This window comes from Rhinoderma darwinii, unplaced genomic scaffold (genome assembly GCF_050947455.1).
Source record: "Rhinoderma darwinii isolate aRhiDar2 unplaced genomic scaffold, aRhiDar2.hap1 Scaffold_611, whole genome shotgun sequence".
In the NCBI taxonomy this organism is placed as follows: domain Eukaryota; kingdom Metazoa; phylum Chordata; class Amphibia; order Anura; family Rhinodermatidae; genus Rhinoderma; species Rhinoderma darwinii.
The window spans coordinates 32084-58223 of record NW_027464167.1 but is presented as its reverse complement, the minus strand read 5'-3'; the positions used below and the strand labels follow the sequence as shown (position 1 = coordinate 58223).

Below are 26140 nucleotides of genomic sequence, written 5' to 3'. Positions count from 1 at the left end.
AGCTCCCACAATCCCCCCGCCAGTTCTGGGGTTCAGTCCGGCCGCTCTCCTCTCCAGGTGTTGTCAGCTCCCACAATCCCCCGTCAGTTCTGGGGTTCAGTCCTGCCGCTCTCCACCCTCTGAGGCTGAACTTGGATTTTTTGTAGAAACTTTTTTCAATGGAGAAGTCTAAACCTTAACGAGTGAGTTCAAGTTTCTACTACTGTTTAGTCGCTCTGAAATCTCGTGACTGGAGCGATTTTGAAAATATTTTCTGGTCACTTGGACATTTGAGGTTTGATTCATTGAGCGCTGCGATGTGATTGGCTGATGAGATATTTGCATTAATGTACCAGTGACCTCATAGTTGTGTCCTGTATCACGTGCTGTGTATTATAACGATTCTCCCCCCATTACAGGTCCCAACTGCTATGCCGATGCCTCTCAGGGTCGCGTGATTCCCGCCGGTCAGTACGTTTGGGTGGACGCTTGTACCAAGTGTCGGTGTCACGATGGAGAGGACGTGGGATACTGGGAAGGAAACCGCCTGGCCAAATGTGAGAAGATGAAGAACTGCAGCACGGAGGAGAGACAGGAGAACTCGTAGAGGGACCGGATGATAGAATGCCCCTCCCCCAGTTATACTAATATATGAGTGTACGACATGTGGCAAACACACGGACCCCGGCCCACAGTCCTTGTCTCTGCTTGTAGATTATTAACAGACCTTCACTGGTTATATGATGGCCAGCGCCGAAACCATGTATTATCCCCAATTATTCTACAAGATGGCAGTCAAAGCGTCAGCGGAAATGATCGGGCGGAGTTATAGATTCCTTGTGGGTGAACAGCAGAAACAATGTCGTCATAAAAATACAAATTTATAATATAATGGTAAATCGCCATAATGTAACGATAGATCGCCAGTGTAATAATGTAACGATAGATCGCCAGTGTAATAATGTAACGATAGATCGCCACAGTGTAATAATGTAACGATAGATCGCCACAGTGTAATAATGTAACGATAGATCGCCAGTGTAATAATGTAATGATAGATCGCCACACTGTAATAATGTAACGATAGATCGCCACAGTGTAATAATGTAACGATAGATCGCCACAGTGTAATAATGTAACGATAGATCGCCAGTGTAATAATGTAACGATAGATCGCCAGTGTAATATGTAACGATAGATCGCCACAATGTAATAATGTAACGATAGATCGCCAGTGTAATAATGTAACGATAGATCGCCAGTGTAATAATGTAACAATAGATCGCCACAATGTTATAATGTAACGATAGATCGCCAGTGTAATAATGTAACAATAGATCGCCACAATGTTATAATGTAACGATAGATCGCCAGTGTAATAATGTAACGATAGATCGCCAGTGTAATAATGTAACGATAGATCGCCAGTGTAATAATGTAACGATAGATCGCCAGTGTAATAATGTAACGATAGATCGCCAGTGTAATAATGTAACGATAGATCGCCACAATGTTATAATGTAACGATAGATCGCCAGTGTAATAATGTAACGATAGATCGCCACAGTGTAATAATGTAACGATAGATCGCCAGTGTAATAATGTAACGATAGATCGCCAGTGTAATAATGTAACAATAGATCGCCAGTGTAATAATGTAACGATAGATCGCCACAGTGTAATAATGTAACGATAGATCGCCACAGTGTAATAATGTAACGATAGATCGCCACAGTGTAATAATGTAACGATAGATCGCCACAGTGTAATAATGTAACGATAGATCGCCAGTGTAATAATGTAACGATAGATCGCCACAGTGTAATAATGTAACGATAGATCGCCAGTGTAATAATGTAACGATAGATCGCCACAATGTTATTATGTAACGATAGATCGCCACAGTGTAATAATGTAACGATAGATCACCAGTGTAATAATGTAACGATAGATCGCCAGTGTAATAATGTAACGATAGATCGCCAGTGTAATGTAATGATAGATCGCCACACTGTAATAATGTAACGATAGATCGCCACAATGTAATAATGTAACGATAGATCGCCACAGTGTAATAATGTAACGATAGATCGCCACAGTGTAATAATGTAACGATAGATCGCCACAGTGTAATAATGTAACGATAGATCGCCACAGTGTAATAATGTAACGATAGATCGCCAGTGTAATAATGTAACGATAGATCGCCACACTGTAATAATGTAACGATAGATCGCCACAGTGTAATAATGTAACGATAGATCGCCACAGTGTAATAATGTAACGATAGATCGCCAGTGTAATAATGTAACGATAGATCGCCAGTGTAATAATGTAACGATAGATCGCCACAATGTAATAATGTAACGATAGATCGCCAGTGTAATAATGTAACGATAGATCGCCGCAATGTTATAATGTAACGATAGATCGCCAGTGTAATAATGTAACAATAGATCGCCACAATGTAATAATGTAACGATAGATCGCCAGTGTAATAATGTAACGATAGATCGCCACAATGTTATAATGTAACGATAGATCGCCACAGTGTAATAATGTAACGATAGATCGCCACAGTGTAATAATGTAACAATAGATCGCCACAATGTTATAATGTAACGATAGATCGCCAGTGTAATAATGTACCGATAGATCGCCAGTGTAATAATGTAATGATAGATCGCCACAGTGTAATAATGTAACGATAGATCGCCAGTGTAATAATGTAACGATAGATCGCCACAGTGTAATAATGTAAGGATAGATCGCCAGTGTAATAATGTAACGATAGATCGCCAGTGTAATAATGTAACGATAGATCGCCACAATGTAATAATGTAACGATAGATCGCCAGTGTAATAATGTAACGATAGATCGCCGCAATGTTATAATGTAACGATAGATCGCCAGTGTAATAATGTAACAATAGATCGCCACAATGTAATAATGTAACGATAGATCGCCAGTGTAATAATGTAACGATAGATCGCCACAATGTTATAATGTAACGATAGATCGCCACAGTGTAATAATGTAACGATAGATCGCCACAGTGTAATAATGTAACAATAGATCGCCACAATGTTATAATGTAACGATAGATCGCCAGTGTAATAATGTACCGATAGATCGCCAGTGTAATAATGTAATGATAGATCGCCACAGTGTAATAATGTAACGATAGATCGCCAGTGTTATAATGTAACGATAGATCGCCAGTGTAATAATGTAACGATAGATCGCCACAGTGTAATAATGTAACGATAGATCGCCAGTGTAATAATGTAACGATAGATCGCCACAATGTTATAATGTAACGATAGATCGCCAGTGTAATGTAATGATAGATCGCCACACTGTAATAATGTAACGATAGATCGCCACAGTGTAATAATGTAACGATAGATCGCCACAGTGTAATAATGTAACGATAGATCGCCAGTGTAATAATGTAACGATAGATCGCCACAATGTAATAATGTAACGATAGATCGCCAGTGTAATAATGTAACGATAGATCGCCACAATGTTATAATGTAACGATAGATCGCCAGTGTAATAATGTAACAATAGATCGCCACAATGTAATAATGTAACGATAGATCGCCACAATGTAATAATGTAACAATAGATCGCCACAATGTAATAATGTAACGATAGATCGCCACAGTGTAATAATGTAACGATAGATCGCCAGTGTAATAATGTAACGATAGATCGCCACAGTGTAATAATGTAATGATAGATCGCCACAGTGTAATAATGTAACGATAGATCGCCAGTGTAATAATGTAACGATAGATCGCCACAATGTAATAATGTAACGATAGATCGCCAGTGTAATAATGTAACGATAGATCGCCACAATGTTATAATGTAACGATAGATCGCCAGTGTAATAATGTAACAATAGATCGCCACAATGTAATAATGTAACGATAGATCGCCACAATGTAATAATGTAACAATAGATCGCCACAATGTAATAATGTAACGATAGATCGCCACAGTGTAATAATGTAACGATAGATCGCCAGTGTAATAATGTAACGATAGATCGCCACAGTGTAATAATGTAATGATAGATCGCCACAGTGTAATAATGTAACGATAGATCGCCAGTGTAATAATGTAACGATAGATCGCCGCAATGTTATAATGTAACGATAGATCGCCAGTGTAATAATGTAACAATAGATCGCCACAATGTAATAATGTAACGATAGATCGCCAGTGTAATAATGTAACGATAGATCGCCACAATGTTATAATGTAACGATAGATCGCCACAGTGTAATAATGTAACGATAGATCGCCACAGTGTAATAATGTAACAATAGATCGCCACAATGTTATAATGTAACGATAGATCGCCAGTGTAATAATGTACCGATAGATCGCCACAGTGTAATAATGTAACGATAGATCGCCAGTGTTATAATGTAACGATAGATCGCCAGTGTAATAATGTAACGATAGATCGCCACAGTGTAATAATGTAACGATAGATCGCCAGTGTAATAATGTAACGATAGATCGCCAGTGTAATAATGTAACGATAGATCGCCACAATGTTATAATGTAACGATAGATCGCCAGTGTAATGTAATGATAGATCGCCACACTGTAATAATGTAACGATAGATCGCCACAGTGTAATAATGTAACGATAGATCGCCACAGTGTAATAATGTAACGATAGATCGCCAGTGTAATAATGTAACGATAGATCGCCAGTGTAATAATGTAACGATAGATCGCCACAATGTAATAATGTAACGATAGATCGCCAGTGTAATAATGTAACGATAGATCGCCACAATGTTATAATGTAACGATAGATCGCCAGTGTAATAATGTAACAATAGATCGCCACAATGTAATAATGTAACGATAGATCGCCACAATGTAATAATGTAACAATAGATCGCCACAATGTAATAATGTAACGATAGATCGCCACAGTGTAATAATGTAACGATAGATCGCCAGTGTAATAATGTAACGATAGATCGCCACAGTGTAATAATGTAATGATAGATCGCCACAGTGTAATAATGTAACGATAGATCGCCAGTGTAATAATGTAACGATAGATCGCCACAATGTTATAATGTAACGATAGATCGCCAGTGTAATAATGTACCGATAGATCGCCAGTGTAATAATGTAATGATAGATCGCCACAGTGTAATAATGTAATGATAGATCGCCACAGTGTAATAATGTAACGATAGATCGCCAGTGTAATAATGTAACGATAGATCGCCACAATGTAATAATGTAACGATAGATCGCCACAATGTAATAATGTAACGATAGATCGCCAGTGTAATAATGTAACGATAGATCGCCAGTGTAATAATGTAACGATAGATCGCCGCAATGTAATAATGTAACGATAGATCGCCAGCTGTAAACGGCGACAGCAATGTGAACACGTTCATGTGGTTAGTTGTGAGGAATCCCCCTGTGCTCGGATCTCTGGGATCGTCGTATCCTGATGGCGGGCGGAGAACTTGTATGGACTTTACATTAAACGTTCCTCTTGTAGTCTCAGCTTCTGTCTCCTCATTGAGCCGCGTTCACACAGCGACATTGAGTGAGGTTGATGGAGACGTCTGGACCTCGTCCGCTGCACTGCAAATAAAAGTCGACCCGCAAAATTTTCAACAATTATTTTATGAAAACTGTAAAGACGGAGGTTACAATATTATTGTCTTCAAACCCCGACACAGATCATAGAAAAAGAAATACAAGAAGCATCCAAAGTGGACAGACCTTCCACCTGCACAATCACAGAGGCGGAGTCACCCCAACGCTGCCCCTCACCCACCCCGGGCGGCTTCATATCAATGTCTGGAACTGGAAGGCCGGGATCACACACAAAGGTTTTGGTGAATTTTTTTTTCCAAAGCCAGAAGTGAATTCAGAAGAAAGGGAAGGTGTAAAGACGAGCCCCGCAGCGCCTGCATTTCGTGTCCACTTCTGTGTTTGGCTAAAAAAAACTGCACCAAGAACTGCGTGTGTGGTCCTGGTCTAGGGGAATATTCAAATAGTGGCGTCAAGTTGCAATATATTCCTGCAAAATCGTGGCAATTTGTGGAAATTAACCGCACCGTCTGCATATACCCCTCAGGCCGGGTTCCCCCGTTGCGTAAACCCTGCGGAATTTCCGCAACTGATTTCTGTGCAGAAACTCTGCAGCATTTACAGCAGCAGCAAAGTGAATGAGATTTAGAAACTCTCCGGCCCGCGCTGCGGAAAAAAACGCTGCAGAATTTACATCGAAGTCCGTTTATGCTGCGTTTGTGTTGATTCTCCGTTGCGGTTTTTTACCACTGAATTCAATGGGGATGTAAAACCCGCAACAGAAAGCCGAGTGTTGCAACTTTTGCGCCATATTCGCAGTAATTACGCTGCATAAATCGCAACTCCGGAAAACAAAACTCGTCCCATGTGACTACTTCAGCCAATCACGGGCTGCAACGTCATGGTAGGAGGCCGGACTACGTGCAGAGAAGACGGATGGGGTAAGTATGAACGTCTTTCTTCCGCAGTGGAAATTCCGTTTGAAAAACCGCACCACAATGTGGCATGATTTTTCGGACAGGATGCACTGCGGGTCGGACACGCTGCGTGATTTTTATGCAGCGACCACTGGGAACCCGGCCTTGCTGTATTTTCACACTGTGCCGTTTTTGAAGCTAATGCCAGGAGTGGATGGTAAAGGGAGGGGAAGTTTCGAGGTAAGACTCTCCTCATTTTTGGAATCCGCTCCTGGTTGTGGACTAGAGAACAGCATGAAAACTGCGTGTGTGTGATCCCGGCCTAAGACGACTCCAGGCACCAACTCTAGGACTGCTGGGAGGAAATGACGGAAGAGTCACTGCTGACGTTACTGCAGCTGGAGCCTCTCTTTAAATATTACCGGAATATGAAGGGGCCGAACCACCAGAATAAAGACGAGAACAAAAACAATGGCGGGAAAATATCAGCACGTTTTTTGCCAGTTTTCTGGCGTAAAAAAAGTCACAAAATTTGGCGCACGCCATCGCTGCTCTAAAAATTGCGACTTTTTACCTTTTTTGCCACTTTCTGTAGGTGGCGAGAAAAGGAGGCAGGTTTAGGCGAAGGGGGCGGAGCCTCCACAGGAACGATGGATTTATCATCATTTACTCCAGACACTGGCAGGTTATGGCGCGGACCTACAGCTGCTCATGGACGTAGATTTGTATTTCTGTCAATATATTAAGCGTTGCGCCTCTGATACATTTGTTGCATTTTCTGCCGACATAAATTCATTTCAGATTAGCGTTAGACACATTGGATTTAATATATTCCCCCATGTGTCTCCTGCCCGTTACCTTCCCGACCGGCTACGGTTGTGTGTACGGGGCAAGTCACACGCGGCAGATTTTGGTGCTTACTGGTACAGGAGTCTTATGACCACATGCAGTATATCTGCTGAATAGATGGAGTATACACGGAGATTATTCGGTGCTGTTCACACATTGAGACGTCGTTTGGTCATAGATTCTTCTCTGCTGCCTTATAAGGTGCTGTGCACACAGCATGCTGGGATTTTATATACCTATACTGTATAGATGCACATTGGAAGGTATATGGGTGGTCCTAAGGTGGTGTAATGAAGTGGGCGGAGTCAAATCATAGGAACATATAGGCCATGTGAAGTTCTGGGCTCGCTCTCTTTTCCTGCCAGTCCTGGACGATCAGCACCGAACATCAGGAACGGGCTGTTATATTATACGTGTGCTTTCTGTGTATGTATATAAGTATAATAACATTACAGCAGACCTTATATGTGTACGAATCGTATGTGTATTATATATATATATGCGCTATGTATGTACTAATGGTCGGGCGCTGTATGTGGCTTTGGTTATAGGTGTTCGTCCAGGGTATAGGGTTGGGATCTGGATTTATATTATATATACATACACATTACTAGTCACATGTGCAAAGTGCCCAGGGAAGGTCGGAATAGGAGGCGGCTGTGTGCGGTTGTGTTCTCCATGTATTGTATCCTGATATAATGTATATCGCCCGTCACTTCTATGTTATAAGTATTTTTATATATTTAAGTATCTGCGAGGGTTGTAGGTCACTCCTGTGGTGTGTGAAGGACTGGAGTGTGTGTACATTGTACCAATATAAAGGAAGCGGACTGTATAGGAAACAGAGGGAACGGACTAAAGGGGATGATACAGAGAGTCAATAGTCTCCGATTTACTTCTAATCACTCCCTCTGAATGTTTCTGCAGCCGATGCCGGGGTTTCTGCGAGTTCTAATCTGATGAAAACACAATTTGCTGCGTGTGACTGCGCCCCTAGGGTAAGACCCCATGGAGCGGCACGGACGTCGCCACAACGCGTGCAACAGTCGCACTGGCAAGCTGTGGTGCGGCTGTCACTTTGCTAGTTAATGGCCGTGCGTTTACCGTCAAAATCGTGCGGCCATTAATGAATACACCCTTTATGGACTCGCGATTTTGCAGGTTAACTGGCAATTTACTAGCAACTTGACAACTGCGCCAAACAGGGTGCCGGCGTGGCTGTCAAACGCATTGCCGCTGCCTCAATGCCGCTCTGTAGACCTTACACGGCAGCCTCCGTTACGGCTGAAATTACGGAGCTGTTTTCAGGAGAAAACAGCTCCGGAATTTCAGACGTAATGGCATCGTTTTTCGCTGCGTCCATTAAGGACGTAATTGGAGCGTTTTTTCTATGGTGCCAATGGAAAATGGCTCCAATTACGTCTCAAGAAGTGACAGGCACTTCTTTGACGCGGGGTCTTTTTTACGCGCCGTCTTTTGACAGCGGCACGTAAAAAAAATGATTTTGGTGTTTGAGGTTAAAACGCCCGAATTACGTCCGTTAATAGGGTGTGTGAACCCAGCCTTATATTGTTACACTGCAGAGTGCTACGTCCTGCTTTATCGGTTACAGGAGAGGAGTCTCGCTTTATGGCAGCTGTAAAACATAAGTCCGATCTTTAGATCCTCGCTGTGCTTTGCTGGATTTGCGCCGACGTTGGTCAATATACAGGAAGTAAAACAAAACTCCAGAACAATAGAAACAGATACTTTGTGATTTTCCTTTTTTGTGTGATTAAAGGGACAGTACCTCTATAGTGGTCATTCACATTAAGGCGTTCGTTTTTTCTCTCTGACCTGTTCTTTAATAAGGACAAGCAGTAGACAGCAATCGGTGGTCCTAGAGCTGTTCTGAAACTGGAACTCCGAGCATGTCGCTGTCAGGCCATGCTGAGAGTTGTAGTTTCACAACAGCCACAGAGCCGCAGGTTGCAGAGCCGCAGTCAGTCCCTTCCTCTTGCGTCGATCATTAAATCCTCTCCATAAATAACAGTTGGATGGCGCCACCTGCTGGGAGATCTAGTGCACAGGTAGAAGTGGTTGTTGAGCCGCAGTAACATTGTAACGAAGCATCAACCACGTGCAATTTATACGTTTTCTGTGTTCTCTCCGGACGGATAGTCACATCAGATAATTATAGACCTGGACCTCATATGCATGTTTTAAAACCTCAAACTCCACCCCTGGATTTCCAGCTCCGCCCATATTAGGGTGTCACGCCAGCGGATGAATCCTGCGTAGTCGGGTAGACTAGAGATAGCGGTGGGCGCGTGGTACAGGCTGCAGAAAGGGTTAAGTGCTGCATATAATGCCCAGTATAACATGTATGGAGTATACACAGTATATAATGTTCCAGACAGGAATAGAGAATAACATTCTAGACGGCCGCGGTTCAGGGCGGGAAGGTTCTCCGTTGGGTGAGAGTCGCTTGGCCGTTCCCCATTGAGTTCACCTTTTATCACAAATGGTCTCACCCCAGGACTAGATAATGGGGAGGAAGGCACAGCATGAGGCCAGTAACTGCTAGTTCCGTGTACATGTCCCTTTAAGGCCAGGGTCACACACGCAGTTTTGGTGCAGTTTTTTTTAGCCAACCACAGAAGTGGACACGAAAGAAAGGACATGATCCCTCTTTTCTTTATACCTTTCCTTCCTTTCGGATCTACTTCTGGCTTTGGCTAAAAAAAAACTGCCTCAAAACTGCGTGTGTGTGATCCTGGCCTAATAAATATTAACAGACAGATCAAATTCTGAACGTCACAGAACAGGTTAAATCTCCAGGTAACGCTTGTATTCCCAAACTGATCTTGTACTAATCCAGAGTAACATCTTGTCTTCTACTCAAGTCACATCCGGAGCTGCAGTCACAATTCTACTCTCAAATTGCATCTTATACTCCAGTCACATTTAGAGCTGCAGTCATAATTCTGCTGTTACATCATGTCTTATACTCCAGTCACTTCCAGGGCTGCAGTCACCATTTTACTCTTACATTGCATCTTATACTCCAGTCACATTCAGAGCTGCAGTCGCAATTCTGCTGGTAGCAGGCAAGTTGTGGGATCTCACATTTCCCTGCTGGTTCAGTCTCTCCGGTTCCGCTGTATTACCAGGTGCTGAATATTGGTCTGTAGATGTGGACAGCGCTGCACTTCCCACACATCGTGTTGCATTGTGGGACTTTCAATGCTGTGGACTGTAGGTGGTGTCTTGCAGAAACGCAAACCAGCAAAATTGTGACAGCAGCTCTTGATGTGACTGGTGTATGAGACAATGTACCAGCCAAATTGTGACTGCAGCTGTGAATGTGACTGGAGTGTAAGACATGATATTAAAGCAGAATTATGACTGCAGCTCTGGATGTAATTAGAGCATAATACATGATATAACAGCAGAATTGTGACTGCAGCTCTGGATGTGACTGGAGTATCAGACCTGATGTACCAGAATTGTGAATGCCTCTTTGGATGTGATTGGAGTAGTAGGCCTGATATAACTCCGGATCGTATATGAAGTTGCAGATCATTGACGGTCATTTATCCTGTCACACGACATTCAGAAGCGGCGCTGCACCTACATCATATAATAACTTTCGATTGGCCATGCAGATGTCACCTGACTTTACACAACCAATAGGTGGTCTTATACCAGCGGCTGGACGAATGACGGCCCTAGAATGGTCTTCTGAATCATCGCTAATGCAAACGTGGCCGAGATGACACTTACACCGGGCACTCACCCGGAGCGGCACCCACCCGGAGCGGCACCCCCCCCGGAGCTGCACTCCCCCGGAGCGGCACCCTGGCACCCCTGGATAATCACAGTCCACGCTGCTCCTCTCTGCCCCCGTCACCCCCATGTTCCCAGGCACCTTGTTTCTGCCATGCTCCACAGAAGCTCCAGTGATTGCTCCGTCCTCAGAGGTCGCCCGCCCGCCCGCTCCTCGCGGCTCCTCTGATATAAGGCCCGGGGTGCACCTAGACGATATATATGGATAATTCACATGCATGGACTGCGAGGTCTCTGGCTCGGGGAATCTCATGCACTTCTTGTCTTTTTTGTTTTCTATATGTCCAGTTATTGAAATCCAAACTCGGCTTGTAAAAAAAAAAAAAGTGAAAAATCGTGAAAAACGTGAAGATTAAGGGAGACGAGGAGGGTAAAATACAGGTCAGCGTCCATTCTGCGTTGTGCTCTCCGCCTGGACCTCCCCGTAGACCTCATGGTGGGTCAGTAACGACATCCTCCGGACTGGGAGACGCTGCCGCGCTGGGGACTGGACGGGACGGATACCGGAACACACAATAATAATCTGTGATGTTACATCAAGTCCAGGATTATATTCCAGCATCGACGCCGCTCCGGTAACAAGGAGTGTAGATTATGGAGCGGGATTAATAATCTTCCAGCCATAGGGGGGGGCATTGCAAATATTGGTAGAAAACACATCCCTCACAATGCAATGCAGCAGATCATATTGCATGGTGGGATCTTAGCTAAACTACGTTCTTCCAGCATAGCAGAATTGTGAATGCAGCTTTGGATGTGACTGGAGTTATAAACAATCGCCCCCTGGCAACTTCCAGAAATAAAACAAAAAATTATTTAAAGAAAATAAACTGCCCCAATGTGGACCAGAGAGGGGGAGAAATGTCACTCATTGCCCTCAGTAATCCAGGGTCAGGAGCTGCAGGGTAGATCTCAGTAGATCCCGCCGGCGGTGGCTGCCGCAATAATCCTCTGACCTCAGGACCGTCCCTATGACCCGCACATGATGAGGGTAAGAAGCGGCGGTGGTCACAAGGGGTTAATATCTGTGCAGACCCCCGGCCGCCTCTACAGGAGGAGCAGAGATGGCGCTATCCCCTCGCTGGCCGCGGCGGGGGCTTCCCAATCTCCACAGTGATGTTCGTGTACATGGGGTATTTGGCAAAGTGGATGAGGTGGTAGCGCAGCGAGTTGATCCCGTCCTTCCTCATCGTCACCTTCGTGTTCTGGATCTTTGTGAATCTGGAACATAAAATAAAGTAAAACTGATAAAAACGTCCTCAACATCCCAACACATACTCCAGTCACATCCAGAGCTGCAGTTACAATGCTGCTGTTACACTGCCTCATACTCCAGTCACATCCAGAGCTGCAGTTACAATGCTGCTGTTACACTGCCTCATACTCCAGTCACATCCAGAGCTGCAGTTACAATGGAGCTGTTACACTGTCTCATACTCCAGTCACATCCAGAGCTGCAGTTACAATGCTGCTGTTACACTATCTCATACTCCAGTCACATCCAGAGCTGCAGTTACAAAGTTGCCGTTACACTGCCTCATACTGCAGTCACATCCAGAGCTGCAGTTACAATGCTGCTGTTACACTGCCTCATACTCCAGTCACATCCAGAGCTGCAGTTACAATGCTGCTGTTACACTGTCTCATACTCCAGTCACATCCAAAACTGCAGTTACAATGCTGCTGTTACACTGTCTCATACTCCAGTCACATCCAAAACTGCAGTTACAATGTTGCTGTTACACTGCCTCATACTGCAGTCACATCCAGAGCTGCAGTTACAATGTTGCTGTTACACTGCCTCATACTGCAGTCACATCCAGAGCTGCAGTTACAATGTTGCTGTTACACTGCCTCATACTCCAGTCACACCCAGAGCTGCAGTTACAAAGCTGCTGTTACACTGCCTCATACTCCAGTCACACCCAGAGCTGCAGTTCCATTATCTTTTATACTTCAGTCACATCCAGTCATAGTGGAGCTGCAGTCAGAATTGTGATGAATGGCATCTGCAACCTGGCAGCGTTGCACACGGATGTATTGCATTGTAGGAGACGTATTTTTCTACATCACACTACTGTGCACCGCTCTTTGCAGGTCCTGAAGGTGTCAGATCTGCCGCCAGTGACCGGTGAATGAGGCGCGGGGGATGATGACATCACACATCAGCCCCTGACATCACATCTAATACATAAGCAATGCGCGAGGGATGAGCGGTGTATATATATATATATTTATGTGTCTGACCCACGAGCTGCGGCTTCTACATTACCGATTCTTATAAGGGGGGCCCTATTATAATAGGGCCAGTGATCTCACAATGCTCTGGCCGGAGACTCCACAGATGAAAGCCCGACATTCCTGTCCTTATATGGACAGTAACATCAGGGGTTCCCCCGGGCCCAGCGTAGCGCTGTGTGCCGGGAGTCCTCGGCTATTATCACTTTTTACCGGCCCTTTTTCCTAAAAAACAGCCGGTAAAAACTGATGCATTGACTTCTATGGGGGCCATTAAAAAAACGGGCGGGTGGACACACCCATAGGACTTCACTGTACTGAAAACGGCCGTGTGAATGTAGCCTAACAATCCATTATCTAACCAGGAGCAGCGCAGCAACCCCGATCCCAGAAGAGAATCAGCGGCCGCGGGCGCCGCCTGCAGCCCAAACAGCTTCAACGTTCACAGAAATTCATTAGAAACTACGACTTACTTTTGGCAAAACGGAGACACATAATGTGCTCCACCCTCCACCGCCCGCTCATCCCTTGTATAGTGATGTGCTCCACCCTCCACCGCCCGCTCATCCCTTGTATAGTGAAGTGCTCCACCCTCCACCGCCCGCTCATCCCTTGTATAGTGATGTGCTCCACCCTCCACCGCCCGCTCATCCCTTGTATAGTGATGTGCTCCACCCTCCACCGCCCGCTCATCCCTTGTATAGTGATGTGCTCCACCGCCCGCTCGCCCCCTGTATAGTGATGTGCTCCACCGCCCGCTCGCCCCTTGTATAGTGATGTGCTCCACCGCCCGCTCGCCCCCTGTATAGTGATGTGCTCCACCGCCCGCTCGCCCCTTGTATAGTGATGTGCTCCACCACCCGCTCGCCCCTTGTATAGTGATGTGCTCCACCACCCGCTCGCCCCTTGTATAGTCATGTGTTCCGCCGCCCGCTCGCCCCTTGTATAGTGATGTGCTCCGCCCGCTCGCCCCTTGTATAGTGATGTGCTCCACCGCCCGCTCGCCCCTTGTATAGTGATGTGCTCCACCACCCGCTCGCCCCTTGTATAGTGATGTGCTCCACCACCCGCTCGCCCCTTGTATAGTCATGTGTTCCGCCGCCCGCTCGCCCCTTGTATAGTGATGTGCTCCGCCCGCTCGCCCCTTGTATAGTGATTTGTTCCACCGCCCGCTCGCCCCTTGTATAGTCATGTGTTCCGCCGCCCGCTCGCCCCTTGTATAGTGATGTGCTCCACCGCCCGCTCGCCCCTTGTATAGTGATGTGCTCCACCGCCCGCTCGCCCCTTGTATAGTGATGTGCTCCGCCCGCTCGCCCCTTGTATAGTGATGTGTTCCACCGCCCGCTCGCCCCTTGTATAGTCATGTGTTCCGCCGCCCGCTCGCCCCTTGTATAGTGATGTGCTCCGCCGCCCGCTCGCCCCTTGTATAGTCATGTGTTCCGCCGCCCGCTCGCCCCTTGTATAGTGATGTGCTCCGCCGCCCGCTCGCCCCTTGTATAGTGATGTGTTCCACCGCCCGCTCGCCCCTTGTATAGTGATGTGCTCCGCCGCCCGCTCGCCCCTTGTATAGTGATGTGTTCCACCGCCCGCTCGCCCCTTGTATAGTGATGTGCTCCGCCGCCGCTCGCCCCTTGTATAGTCATGTGTTCCGCCGCCCGCTCGCCCCTTGTATAGTGATGTGCTCCGCCGCCCGCTCGCCCCTTGTATAGTGATGTGTTCCACCGCCCGCTCGCCCCTTGTATTGTGATGTGCTCCGCCGCCCGCTCGCCCCTTGTATAGTGATGTGTTCCACGGCCCGCTCGCCCCTTGTATAGTGATGTGCTCCGCCGCCGCTCGCCCCTTGTATAGTGATGTGCTCCGCCGCCCGCTCGCCCCTTGTATAGTGATGTGTTCCACGGCCCGCTCGCCCCTTGTATAGTCATGTGTTCCGCCGCCCGCTCGCCCCTTGTATAGTGATGTGCTCCGCCCGCTCGCCCCTTGTATAGTGATGTGCTCCGCCGCCCGCTCGCCCCTTGTATAGTGATGTGTTCCACCACCCGCTCGCCCCTTGTATAGTGATGTGTTCCGCCGCCCACTCGCCCCTTGTATAGTGATGTGCTCCGCCGCCGCTCGCCCCTTGTATAGTGATGTGCTCCGCCCGCTCGCCCCTTGTATAGTGATGTGCTCCGCCCGCTCGCCCCTTGTATAGTGATGTGCTCCGCCGCCGCTCGCCCCTTGTATAGTCATGTGTTCTGCTGACACCTCCGCCCCGGCTCGGGACAGACTGATCAGCCGTGTTTTGTGGATTTGTTCGTGACTTTTATCAGTTTGGATCATTAATAATATAAATGTAAGTGACTCCAACCGCGAGCAGAACACGGAGCGCAGGGACTTTACCGCTGAGGGTTGGGCTCGTTGTGCTTATCTCGCTCGTGTTTGATCATCCGGTAACGGCCGATGCGAATGTCCGGTCTGGAAACCTTCATCCCGTTTAATGTGATCCTGTAAATCACAGAGAGAACATGTGAGAGCAGCGATGTATACGTCCACCTTCTATACAGCACTGAGGGTCCCGTAATAAACCTCATCTACGTACTGTTCTAAACTTACTGTCTACTGTAGAAGAAATAGGGGAAAAAAGGAAAGTAACTCTCCCTTATTTAAGTTAGAACCCCCTCAATTACCTGTGTGCAATGGTTTGTTCCACAATGTACAGGCCCTCTCATGACTTCTTCACTGGGGGACAGACCACTGTACACAGATAATGGGGATGTTCTTACTACACTAAAACAGTGAAATCTGTTACCAGCCGCACGGCCGGTGGAAACACGTAACAGATTTATTAAGGGGCGTGCACTGCGTCATACAACTATTGCATCTTACTCCAGCGGAGAAAACAGCTAGTCTTAGCAATTCTTTCCCATATTCTTCATAAATAGAGCAGTCACTGTGTACATACATGACATTACTTATCCTGTACTGATCCTGAGTTATATCCTGTATTATACTCCAGAGCTGCACTCACTATTCTGCTGGTGGAGTCACTGTGTACATACATTACATTACTTATCCTGTACTGATCCTGAGTTACATCCTGTATTATACTCCAGAGCTGCACTCACTATTCTGCTGGTGGGGTCACTGTGTACATACATTACATTACTTATCCTGTACTGATCCTGAGTTATATCCTGTATTATACTCCAGAGCTGCACTCACTATTCTGCTGGAGGAGTCACTGTGTACATACATTACTTATCCTGTACTGATCCGGAGTTATATCCTGTATTATACTCCAGAGCTGCACTCACTATTCTGCTGGTGGAGTCACTGTGTACATACATTACTTATCCTGTACTGATCCTGAGTTACATCCTGTATTATACTCCAGAGCTGCACTCACTATTCTGCTGGTGGAGTCACTGTGTACATACATTACATTACTTATCCTGTACTGATCCTGAGTTACATCCTGTATTATTACTCCAGAGCTGCACTCACTATTCTGCTGGTGGAGTCACTGTGTACATTACATTACTTATCCTGTACTGATCCTGAGTTACATCCTGTATTATACTCCAGAGCTGCACTCACTATTCTGCTGGTGGAGTCACTGTGTACATACATTACATTACTTATCCTGTACTGATCCTGAGTTATATCCTGTATTATACTCCAGAGCTGCACTCACTATTCTGCTGGTGGAGTCACTGTGTACATTACATTACTTATCCTGTACTGATCCTGAGTTACATCCTGTATTATTACTTCAGAGCTGTACTCACTATTCTGCTGGTGGAGTCAATGTGTACATACATTACATTACTTATCCTGTACTGATCCTGAGTTATATCCTGTATTATACTCCAGAGCTGCACTCACTATTCTGCTGGTGGAGTCACTGTGTACATACATTACATTACTTATCCTGTACTGATCCTGAGTTATATCCTGTATTATACTCCAGAGCTGCACTCACTATTCTGCTGGTGGAGTCACTGTGTACATTACATTACTTATCCTGTACTGATCCTGAGTTACATCCTGTATTATACTCCAGAGCTGCACTCACTATTCTGCTGGTGGAGTCACTGTGTACATACATTACATTACTTATCCTGTACTGATCCTGAGTTATATCCTGTATTATACTCCAGAGCTGCACTCACTATTCTGCTGGTGGAGTCACTGTGTACATTACATTACTTATCCTGTACTGATCCTGAGTTACATCCTGTATTATTACTTCAGAGCTGTACTCACTATTCTGCTGGTGGAGTCAATGTGTACATACATTACATTACTTATCCTGTACTGATCCTGAGTTATATCCTGTATTATACTCCAGAGCTGCACTCACTATTCTGCTGGTGGAGTCACTGTGTACATACATTACATTACTTATCCTGTACTGATCCTGAGTTATATCCTGTATTATACTCCAGAGCTGCACTCACTATTCTGCTGGTGGAGTCACTGTGTACATTACATTACTTATCCTGTACTGATCCTGAGTTACATCCTGTATTATTACTTCAGAGCTGTACTCACTATTCTGCTGGTGGAGTCAATGTGTACATACATTACATTACTTATCCTGTACTGATCCTGAGTTATATCCTGTATTATACTCCAGAGCTGCACTCACTATTCTGCTGGTGGAGTCACTGTGTACATACATTACATTACTTATCCTGTACTGATCCTGAGTTATATCCTGTATTATACTCCAGAGCTGCACTCACTATTCTGCTGGTGGAGTCACTGTGTACATTACATTACTTATCCTGTACTGATCCTGAGTTACATCCTGTATTATTACTCCAGAGCTGTACTCACTATTCTGCTGGTGGAGTCACTGTGTACATACATTACATTACTTATCCTGTACTGATCCTGAGTTATATCCTGTATTATACTCCAGAGCTGCACTCACTATTCTGCTGGTGGAGTCACTGTGTACATACATTACTTATCCTGTACTGATCCTGAGTTACATCCTGTATTATTACTCCAGAGCTGTACTCACTATTCTGCTGGTGGAGTCACTGTGTACATACATTACATTACTTATCCTGTACTGATCCCAAGTTACATCCTGTATTATACTCCAGAGCTGCACTCACTATTCTGCTGGTGGAGTCACTGTGTACATACATTACATTACTTATCCTGTACTGATCCTGAGTTATATCCTGTATTATACTCCAGAGCTGCACTCACTATTCTGCTGGTGGAGTCACTGTGTACATACATTACTTATCCTGTACTGATCCTGAGTTACATCCTGTATTATTACTCCAGAGCTGTACTCACTATTCTGCTGGTGGAGTCACTGTGTACATACATTACATTACTTATCCTGTACTGATCCCGAGTTATATCCTGTATTATACTCCAGAGCTGCACTCACTATTCTGCTGGTGGAGTCACTGTGTACATACATTACTTATCCGGTACTGATCCTGAGTTATATCCTGTATTTTTACTCCAGAGCTGTACTCACTATTCTGCTGGGGCAGTCACTGTGTACATACATTACATTACTTATCCTGTACTGATCCTGAGTTACATCCTGTATTATACTCCAGAGCTGAACTCACTATTCTGCTGGTGGAGTCACTGTGTACATACATTACATTACTTATCCTGTACTGATCCCGAGTTACATCCTGTATTATACTCCAGAACTGCACTCACTATTCTGCTGGTGGAGTCACTGTGTACATACATTACATGACATTACTTATCCTGTACTGATCCTGAGTTATATCCTGTATTATACTCCAGAGCTGCACTCACTATTCTGCTGGTGGAGTCACTGTGTACATACATTACATATCCTGTACTGATCCTGAGTTACATCCTGTATTATACTCCAGAACTGCACTCACTATTCTGCTGGTGGAGTCACTGTGTACATACATTACATTACTTATCCTGTACTGATCCAGAGTTATATCCTGTATTATACTCCAGAGCTGCACTCACTATTCTGCTGGTGGGGTCACTGTGTATATACATTACTTATCCTGTACTGATCCTGAGTTATATCCTGTATTATACTCCAGAGCTGCACTCACTATTCTGCTGGTGGAGTCACTGTGTACATACATTACATTACTTATCCTGTACTGATCCGGAGTTACATCCTGTATTATACTCCAGAGCTGTACTCACTATTCTGCTGGTGGAGTCACTGTGTACATACATTACTTATCCTGTACTGATCCTGAGTTACATCCTGTATTATTACTCCAGAGCTGTACTCACTATTCTGCTGGTGGAGTCACTGTGTACATACATTACATTACTTATCCTGTACTGATCCTGAGTTATATCCTGTATTATACTCCAGAGCTGCACTCACTATTCTGCTGGTGAAGTCACTGTGTACATACATTACTTATCCGGTACTGATCCTGAGTTATATCCTGTATTATTACTCCAGAGCTGTACTCACTATTCTGCTGGGGAAGTCACCGTGTACATACATTACATTACATTACTTCTCCTGTACTGATCCTGAGTTATATCCTGTATTATACTCCAGAGCTGCACTCACTGTTCTGCTGGTGGAGTCATTGTGTACATACATTACATTACTGATCCTGAGTTACATCCTGTATTATACTCCAGAGCTGCACTCACTATTCTGCTGGTGGAGTCACTGTGTACATACATTACATTACTTATCCTGTACGGACCCCGAGTTACATCCTGTATTATACTCCAGAGCTGCACTCACTATTCTGCTGGTGGAGTCACTGTGTACATACATTACTTATCCTGTACTGATCCTGAGTTACATCCTGTATTATACTCCAGAGCTGTACTCACTATTCTGCTGGTGGAGTCACTGTGTACATACATTACATTACTTATCCTGTACTGATCCTGAGTTATATCCTGTATTATACTCCAGAGCTGCACTCACTATTCTGCTGGTGGAGTCACTGTGTACATACATTACATTACTTATCCTGTACTGATCCTGAGTTATATCCTGTATTATACTCCAGAGCTGCACTCACTATTCTGCTGGTGGAGTCACTGTGCACAAACATTACATTACTTATCCTGTACTGATCCTGAGTTACATCCTGTATTATACTCCAGAGCTGCACTCACTATTCTGCTGGTGGAGTCACTGTGTACATACATTACTTATCCTGTACTGATCCTGAGTTATATCCTGTATTATACTCCAGAGCTGCACTCACTATTCTGCTGGTGGAGTCACTGTGCACAAACATTACATTACTTATCCTGTACTGATCCTGAGTTACATCCTGTATTATTACTCCAGAGCTGTACTCACTATTCTGCTGGTGGAGTGACTGTGTACATACATTACATTACATTACTTCTCCTGTACTGATCCTGAGTTATATCCTGTATTATACTCCAGAGCTGCACTCACTGTTCTGCTGGTGGAGTCATTGTGTACATACATTACTTATCCTGTACTGACCCCGAGTTACATCCTGTATTATACTCCAGAGCTGCACTCACTATTCTGCTGGTGGAGTCACTGTGTACATACATTACTTATCCTGTACTGATCCTGAGTTACATCCTGTATTATACTCCAGAGCTGTACTCACTATTCTGCTGGTGGAGTCACTGTGTACATACATTACATTACTTATCCTGTACTGATCCTGAGTTATATCCTGTATTATACTCCAGAGCTGCACTCACTATTCTGCTGGTGGAGTCACTGTGTACATACATTACATATCCTGTACTGATCCTGAGTTATATCCTGTATTATACTCCAGAGCTGTACTCACTATTCTGCTGGTGGAGTCACTGTGTACATACATTACATTACTTATCCTGCACTGATCCTGAGTTATATCCTGTATTATACTCCAGAGCTGCACTCACTATTCTGCTGGTGGAGTCACTGTGTACATACATTACATATCCTGTACTGATCCTGAGTTATATCCTGTATTATACTCCAGAGCTGCACTCACTATTCTGCTGGTGGAGTCACTGTGTACATACATTACTTATCCTGTACTGATCCGGAGTTACATCCTGTATTATACTCCAGAGCTGTACTCACTATTCTGCTGGTGGAGTCACTGTGTACATACATTACATTACTTATCCTGTACTGATCGTGAGTTATATCCTGTATTATACTCCAGAGCTGCACTCACTATTCTGCTGGTGGAGTCACTGTGTACATACATTACATATCCTGTACTGATCCTGAGTTACATCCTGTATTATACTCCAGAGCTGCACTCACTATTCTGCTGGTGGAGTCACTGTGTACATACATTACATTACTTATCCTGTACTGATCCTGAGTTACATCCTGTATTATACTCCAGAGCTGCACTCACTATTCTGCTGGTGGAGTCACTGTGTACATACATTACATTACTTATCCTGTACTGATCCTGAGTTATATCCTGTATTATACTCCAGAGCTGCACTCACTGTTCTGCTGGTGGAGTCATTGTGTACATACATGACATATCCGGAGAGTTCTGTACCTGTTGTAGATATCGTCATCTTCTCCTCCCCACCCCCAGTACTCATTGGGGAAACCATTGATCTTCATGAACTGGGCCTTACTTAGACCGGAAACTCCTCCAAAATATCCAGCATACGGGAGCCTGTGAGGGCCAAAAATGACAGGGTCAGGACATCTGTGCGCATATAAAATCCTGGAGAAGCTGCGGTACAATATGGCCGCCATTACAGATTTCCCGGGATACTGATAATTCACAATCACAGATGGGGGGGTTGGGGGGGGCAGCGGTCACTGTGAATGATTCCATAGGAACCAGAATTAAAGGGCCGGTATCCAGTATATAAAGCTCCATCCTAGTATAATGAAAAGTTCTCTAATTTTGTAATAAACTTAGTCATTCAATTCCTCACTATTTTCAAGAACTCTGCTTGCTGTCATTGGATAAGGACATTCATTGTTTATATTTAGAGGATGAAAACCCATTCTGATAAAGTCCTGCTCAAACAGCTGAGGGATTGTTACAATGTATCTGTGTGGATAATCCACCGTGAGCTGAACACAGCAGCAGCAAAAATCTCTCTCCTGTCCTGAGTGTGAATGTAAACAACCAATGTCCCCATTCACCGACAGCAAGCAGAGATCTTAAAAACGGTGAGGATTTAAACAGAAAGGCCCAAGCGAGTCAGTCAGGGGAAGGTTGGCGAGATTTGCACCGAATTTGTTAGAGGGTCTTTGGACAAATTTGGTTAATTTCGAACTCTCTTTCTACATCTATGAGCCACACATTTGCGTCATTTCCCCTCACGCCAGTCAAAAAATGTGTGATAATTTTCGTCTCCTCGTGAGGTATCGGTATTTGATGTGTGGAGAGAAAAAATATAAAAAAACTGCAAATATGGCGCACGTACCAGAACATCGTGAACACGTTGATAAATCGGCGCCGCGGTCTATTACAAACGTGCAAACTTTTCATTATACGATGATTCTGCTTTATTTACAGAAGTTGGGACACCGGCCCTTTAAATAAATTAGTAACAGTTTTTGTCGCCATTATGCGGTTTCTTATCGTCAGTGAAGATGGCGGACCGCACACAATCGCAGTCATTACCGGAAGCCAAATTTATCCATGGCGATTGCAAAGTGGCGCGGCTGCTCATAGCAGTGATAGAGATTCCGGTCGTCCATGGGAATAAGATCAACGTCACTGAAGATAAAACAGTCGTATTCCGCGTCCTTTAACGCCTCCAGGAATCCGATATTCAGGAGCTTCGCTCGATTAAACGTCTCCTCCCCGAACTGCAGAGAAAACAAAGGATCATTAGGGATCAATGTGGAGGCTCAGACGTCTTATAATCAGCCTGTAACATTATAACGAGTCAGTGCCCAGCGGGGGGAGCAGCAGCGACTACTCACCCCAATAACAACCCCCAAAGATCTATCACCCTGCTCATCCGGTGCTTCCTGGCTCATAAATATAATGCCAGAGCTACAGTGAAGACTGACACCGATGGTAGAGGGGATGTAATTCTACACAACATTCAGGCTCTGAAATACGCGCATTCCCCAATAACAGCCCCTCCCCCTACAATAAACCGGATCCCGAGACGAGGTCGCCATCACCAGCGTGGAGGAGGCGTAACTGAGGCTGGTGAAGCTCCGCCCTCTTCAGTGACGTCAAGGTGAGAAGACAACGCACAGTCACATGACAAACTGCTGCCCAATGCAAAAAAATCCCAAACCCTAAAATATTTACCCTTTTGAATTTGGCGCAGGCACCGGGTCCCCCGCTGAGTCCTGTCGTCACTTACAGAGCGATGACGTTTTGACTGTGGACATGTGACCACAACAGCCAATCGCTGCCCTCCGCAGTGACATCACTATGAGCGATAAATAGTCATTGTACTGCGGCAGATGATGCGTATCTGTAGGGGTCGCGACCTCTGAGACTGATACAATGTAACAATGATACAATCGTTTCCTCCTACTGAACGGCTCGTGACTGGCGCTGACGTCTGGATTTCCCACTGCCGGTGGGTCACATGGGGCAGGCGGGTCACATGGGGCAGGAGGATCACATGATGCAGGCGGATCACATGATGCAGGCGGGTCACATGGGGCAGGCGGGTCACATGGGGCAGGCGGATCACATGATGCAGGCGGGTCACATGGGGAAGGCGGGTCACATGGGGCAGGCGGGTCACATGGGGAAGGCGGGTCACATGAGGCAGGCGGATCACATGATGCAGGCGAGTCACATGTGGAAGGCGGATCACATGATGCAGGCGAGTCACATGGGGCCGGCGGGTCACATGATGCAGGCGGGTCATATGGAGAAGGCGGGTCAGATGATGTCAGAGTGTTTTCCCCCGTCAGTTGCGCAGGACGGTGTCGCTGCTGCGTTCATCTACCCTTGGAGCGACTAAAGTTATTCCTATAGGCGGGACTGCAAATGACATGTCGCCGCTTCTCTCCGGCCTCCACTGTTCTTGTCTCCGGATACAACCTCTGGGAGGACGAGGCGCCGCACGTTACGCACCGACTGCCGATCACGCGCTCGCAAAGGTTTCCAGTGGTGAATTAGCAACAATAACACAAAGGGAAATCTCGTCAGATTATAAAACCTGAGAATCAAAGGAAAGTCTGAACACGACAATGAGCCGCGGCGGCAGCGAGGACACGGGGATAGAGCGCGGTATTATACAGGACGCTGATAACGACCGTTTCATTTGGTTTTTAATTATCAATAAAAGAAAAAAAGACAAAACACAATTTATATTTCAATCTCCAACGGACGCCGCGAAGAGACGCTCGCCCTGGACCTGCCGCCGCCGCGGATACCGAGCGGCCACCATCAATTGGCTCATAATTACAGAAAAGAATAACGGGGGAGGGGATGATATCTGGGGGCGCGGCGCTGCGTCCAGCGCAGACATTTACATCGTGTGCCAGCGGTAAATATTCCATCCTCACGACGCGGTTATTGTAGCGAGGCCGTCCACCATCCTGGACTCTGAGGAGAAACGTATTTACAACTCGCAGATGAACGGCGCTTTCTTCGGGCAGGAGGACCCGAGCGATTGGAGTGGAGGCCTGAAGCTGCCAAACACAGGAATCAATGTCAGAACAATGGCGCAAGTAGACAGCTCAACGCACTGCGCCAATGTACAAATCCAAAGAGCGAAGCGGCTAAAGGTGGAAAATATTATTACATCTGTAGCGTGACGGCGGATACGAGAGCCACAAAGATGGCAGATGTAGATGACGGAGCCGCCCCTCCCTCCGCGGCAGGATGACGAAACGCATAAATGAGCCGCTGCCGCCATTACTGCTCCACAAACCTGACAAACGTTACTGCAGACGGCGGCGGTACCTGTGGGGGAGGGGTCAGACCATAAGAAATGGCAGTAACAATCCGATAATCCGGCATTTCAGTGACTATTTCAGCGCCGGATTATAATGTGACTTCCTGTTAATCTGGGCGGGGACCATTCCTGCCACACGCCGGATTATCAGGATTATCACACGCCGGATTATCAGGATTATCACACGCCGGATTATCAGGATTATCACACGCCGGATTATCAGGATTATCACACGCCGGATTATCAGGATTATCACATGCCGGATTATCAGGATTATCACATGCCGGATTATCAGGATTATCACATGCCGGACGAATGGAATTTTCCTGCACTTTATTTTCTGCATGAACGGCCAATAACGTGTCATACGATATAATAAACGAACGGCCGGGAACGCGCTGGAGACGTGACAGACGGTTTTGTTGCCCACAGGGATAGCGACCATTTTATTCGCCAGAACGGCGCCTGATTCCTGCTTCTCCATTATCAGTCCGTACGACACGTTTGTTCTCACCTGAAAACGGAAGCGTTGGATCCGTCACGTGACTTTAATGGGTTTCCAGGTAGGAGGGCAAATATGACGGAACCTGCGACGTCGATTTGACCGGGACCGTATCTATCAAACACACGCGCCACTTACAGCGCAATGACACGCGGCGACATTCTGACTCCTATGAGAAAATCTCGGAGTTCAATGATAAATAAGACGCGTGTCGCCAAATATCTTATCACGTTTGCGCCAAAGAATGCAGCCGCTGCTTAGAAATGCGCAGGACGCGAATACCCGGCAGCTGGTGATGTACAAACCGCAGAGGAGGACGCCGGGCGAGGCCGGCGACACAACTTATTATACATCAATATAACGACTCTCTGGCCACGCCCCCTCGCTTTAAAG

The 26140-nt window shown here is 45.6% G+C and overlaps 2 protein-coding genes across 2 annotated transcripts in view; one reads left to right on the top strand and one right to left on the bottom strand.

Moving 5' to 3' along the window:
- LOC142726230 (von Willebrand factor C domain-containing protein 2-like) overlaps positions 1-1003 on the top strand; it is a 64272-nt gene extending 63269 nt beyond the window's left edge. The window contains exon 3 of the mRNA XM_075848998.1: positions 399-1003. Coding sequence (XP_075705113.1) covers positions 399-586 — 188 coding nt within the window. The 3' untranslated portion in view covers positions 587-1003. The remainder of the gene's footprint in view (positions 1-398) is intronic.
- A 4643-nt stretch (positions 1004-5646) lies between these two features.
- The window catches only part of B4GALT2 (beta-1,4-galactosyltransferase 2), a 34091-nt gene continuing 13597 nt past the window's right edge, over positions 5647-26140 (bottom strand). Inside the window, exons 3-6 of the mRNA XM_075848999.1 lie at positions 22992-23179; positions 21903-22025; positions 15784-15888; positions 5647-12390 (exon numbers count right to left, since the gene is read on the bottom strand). Of these exons, the coding sequence (XP_075705114.1) occupies positions 12240-12390; positions 15784-15888; positions 21903-22025; positions 22992-23179 (567 nt within the window). The 3' untranslated portion in view covers positions 5647-12239. The remainder of the gene's footprint in view (positions 12391-15783; positions 15889-21902; positions 22026-22991; positions 23180-26140) is intronic.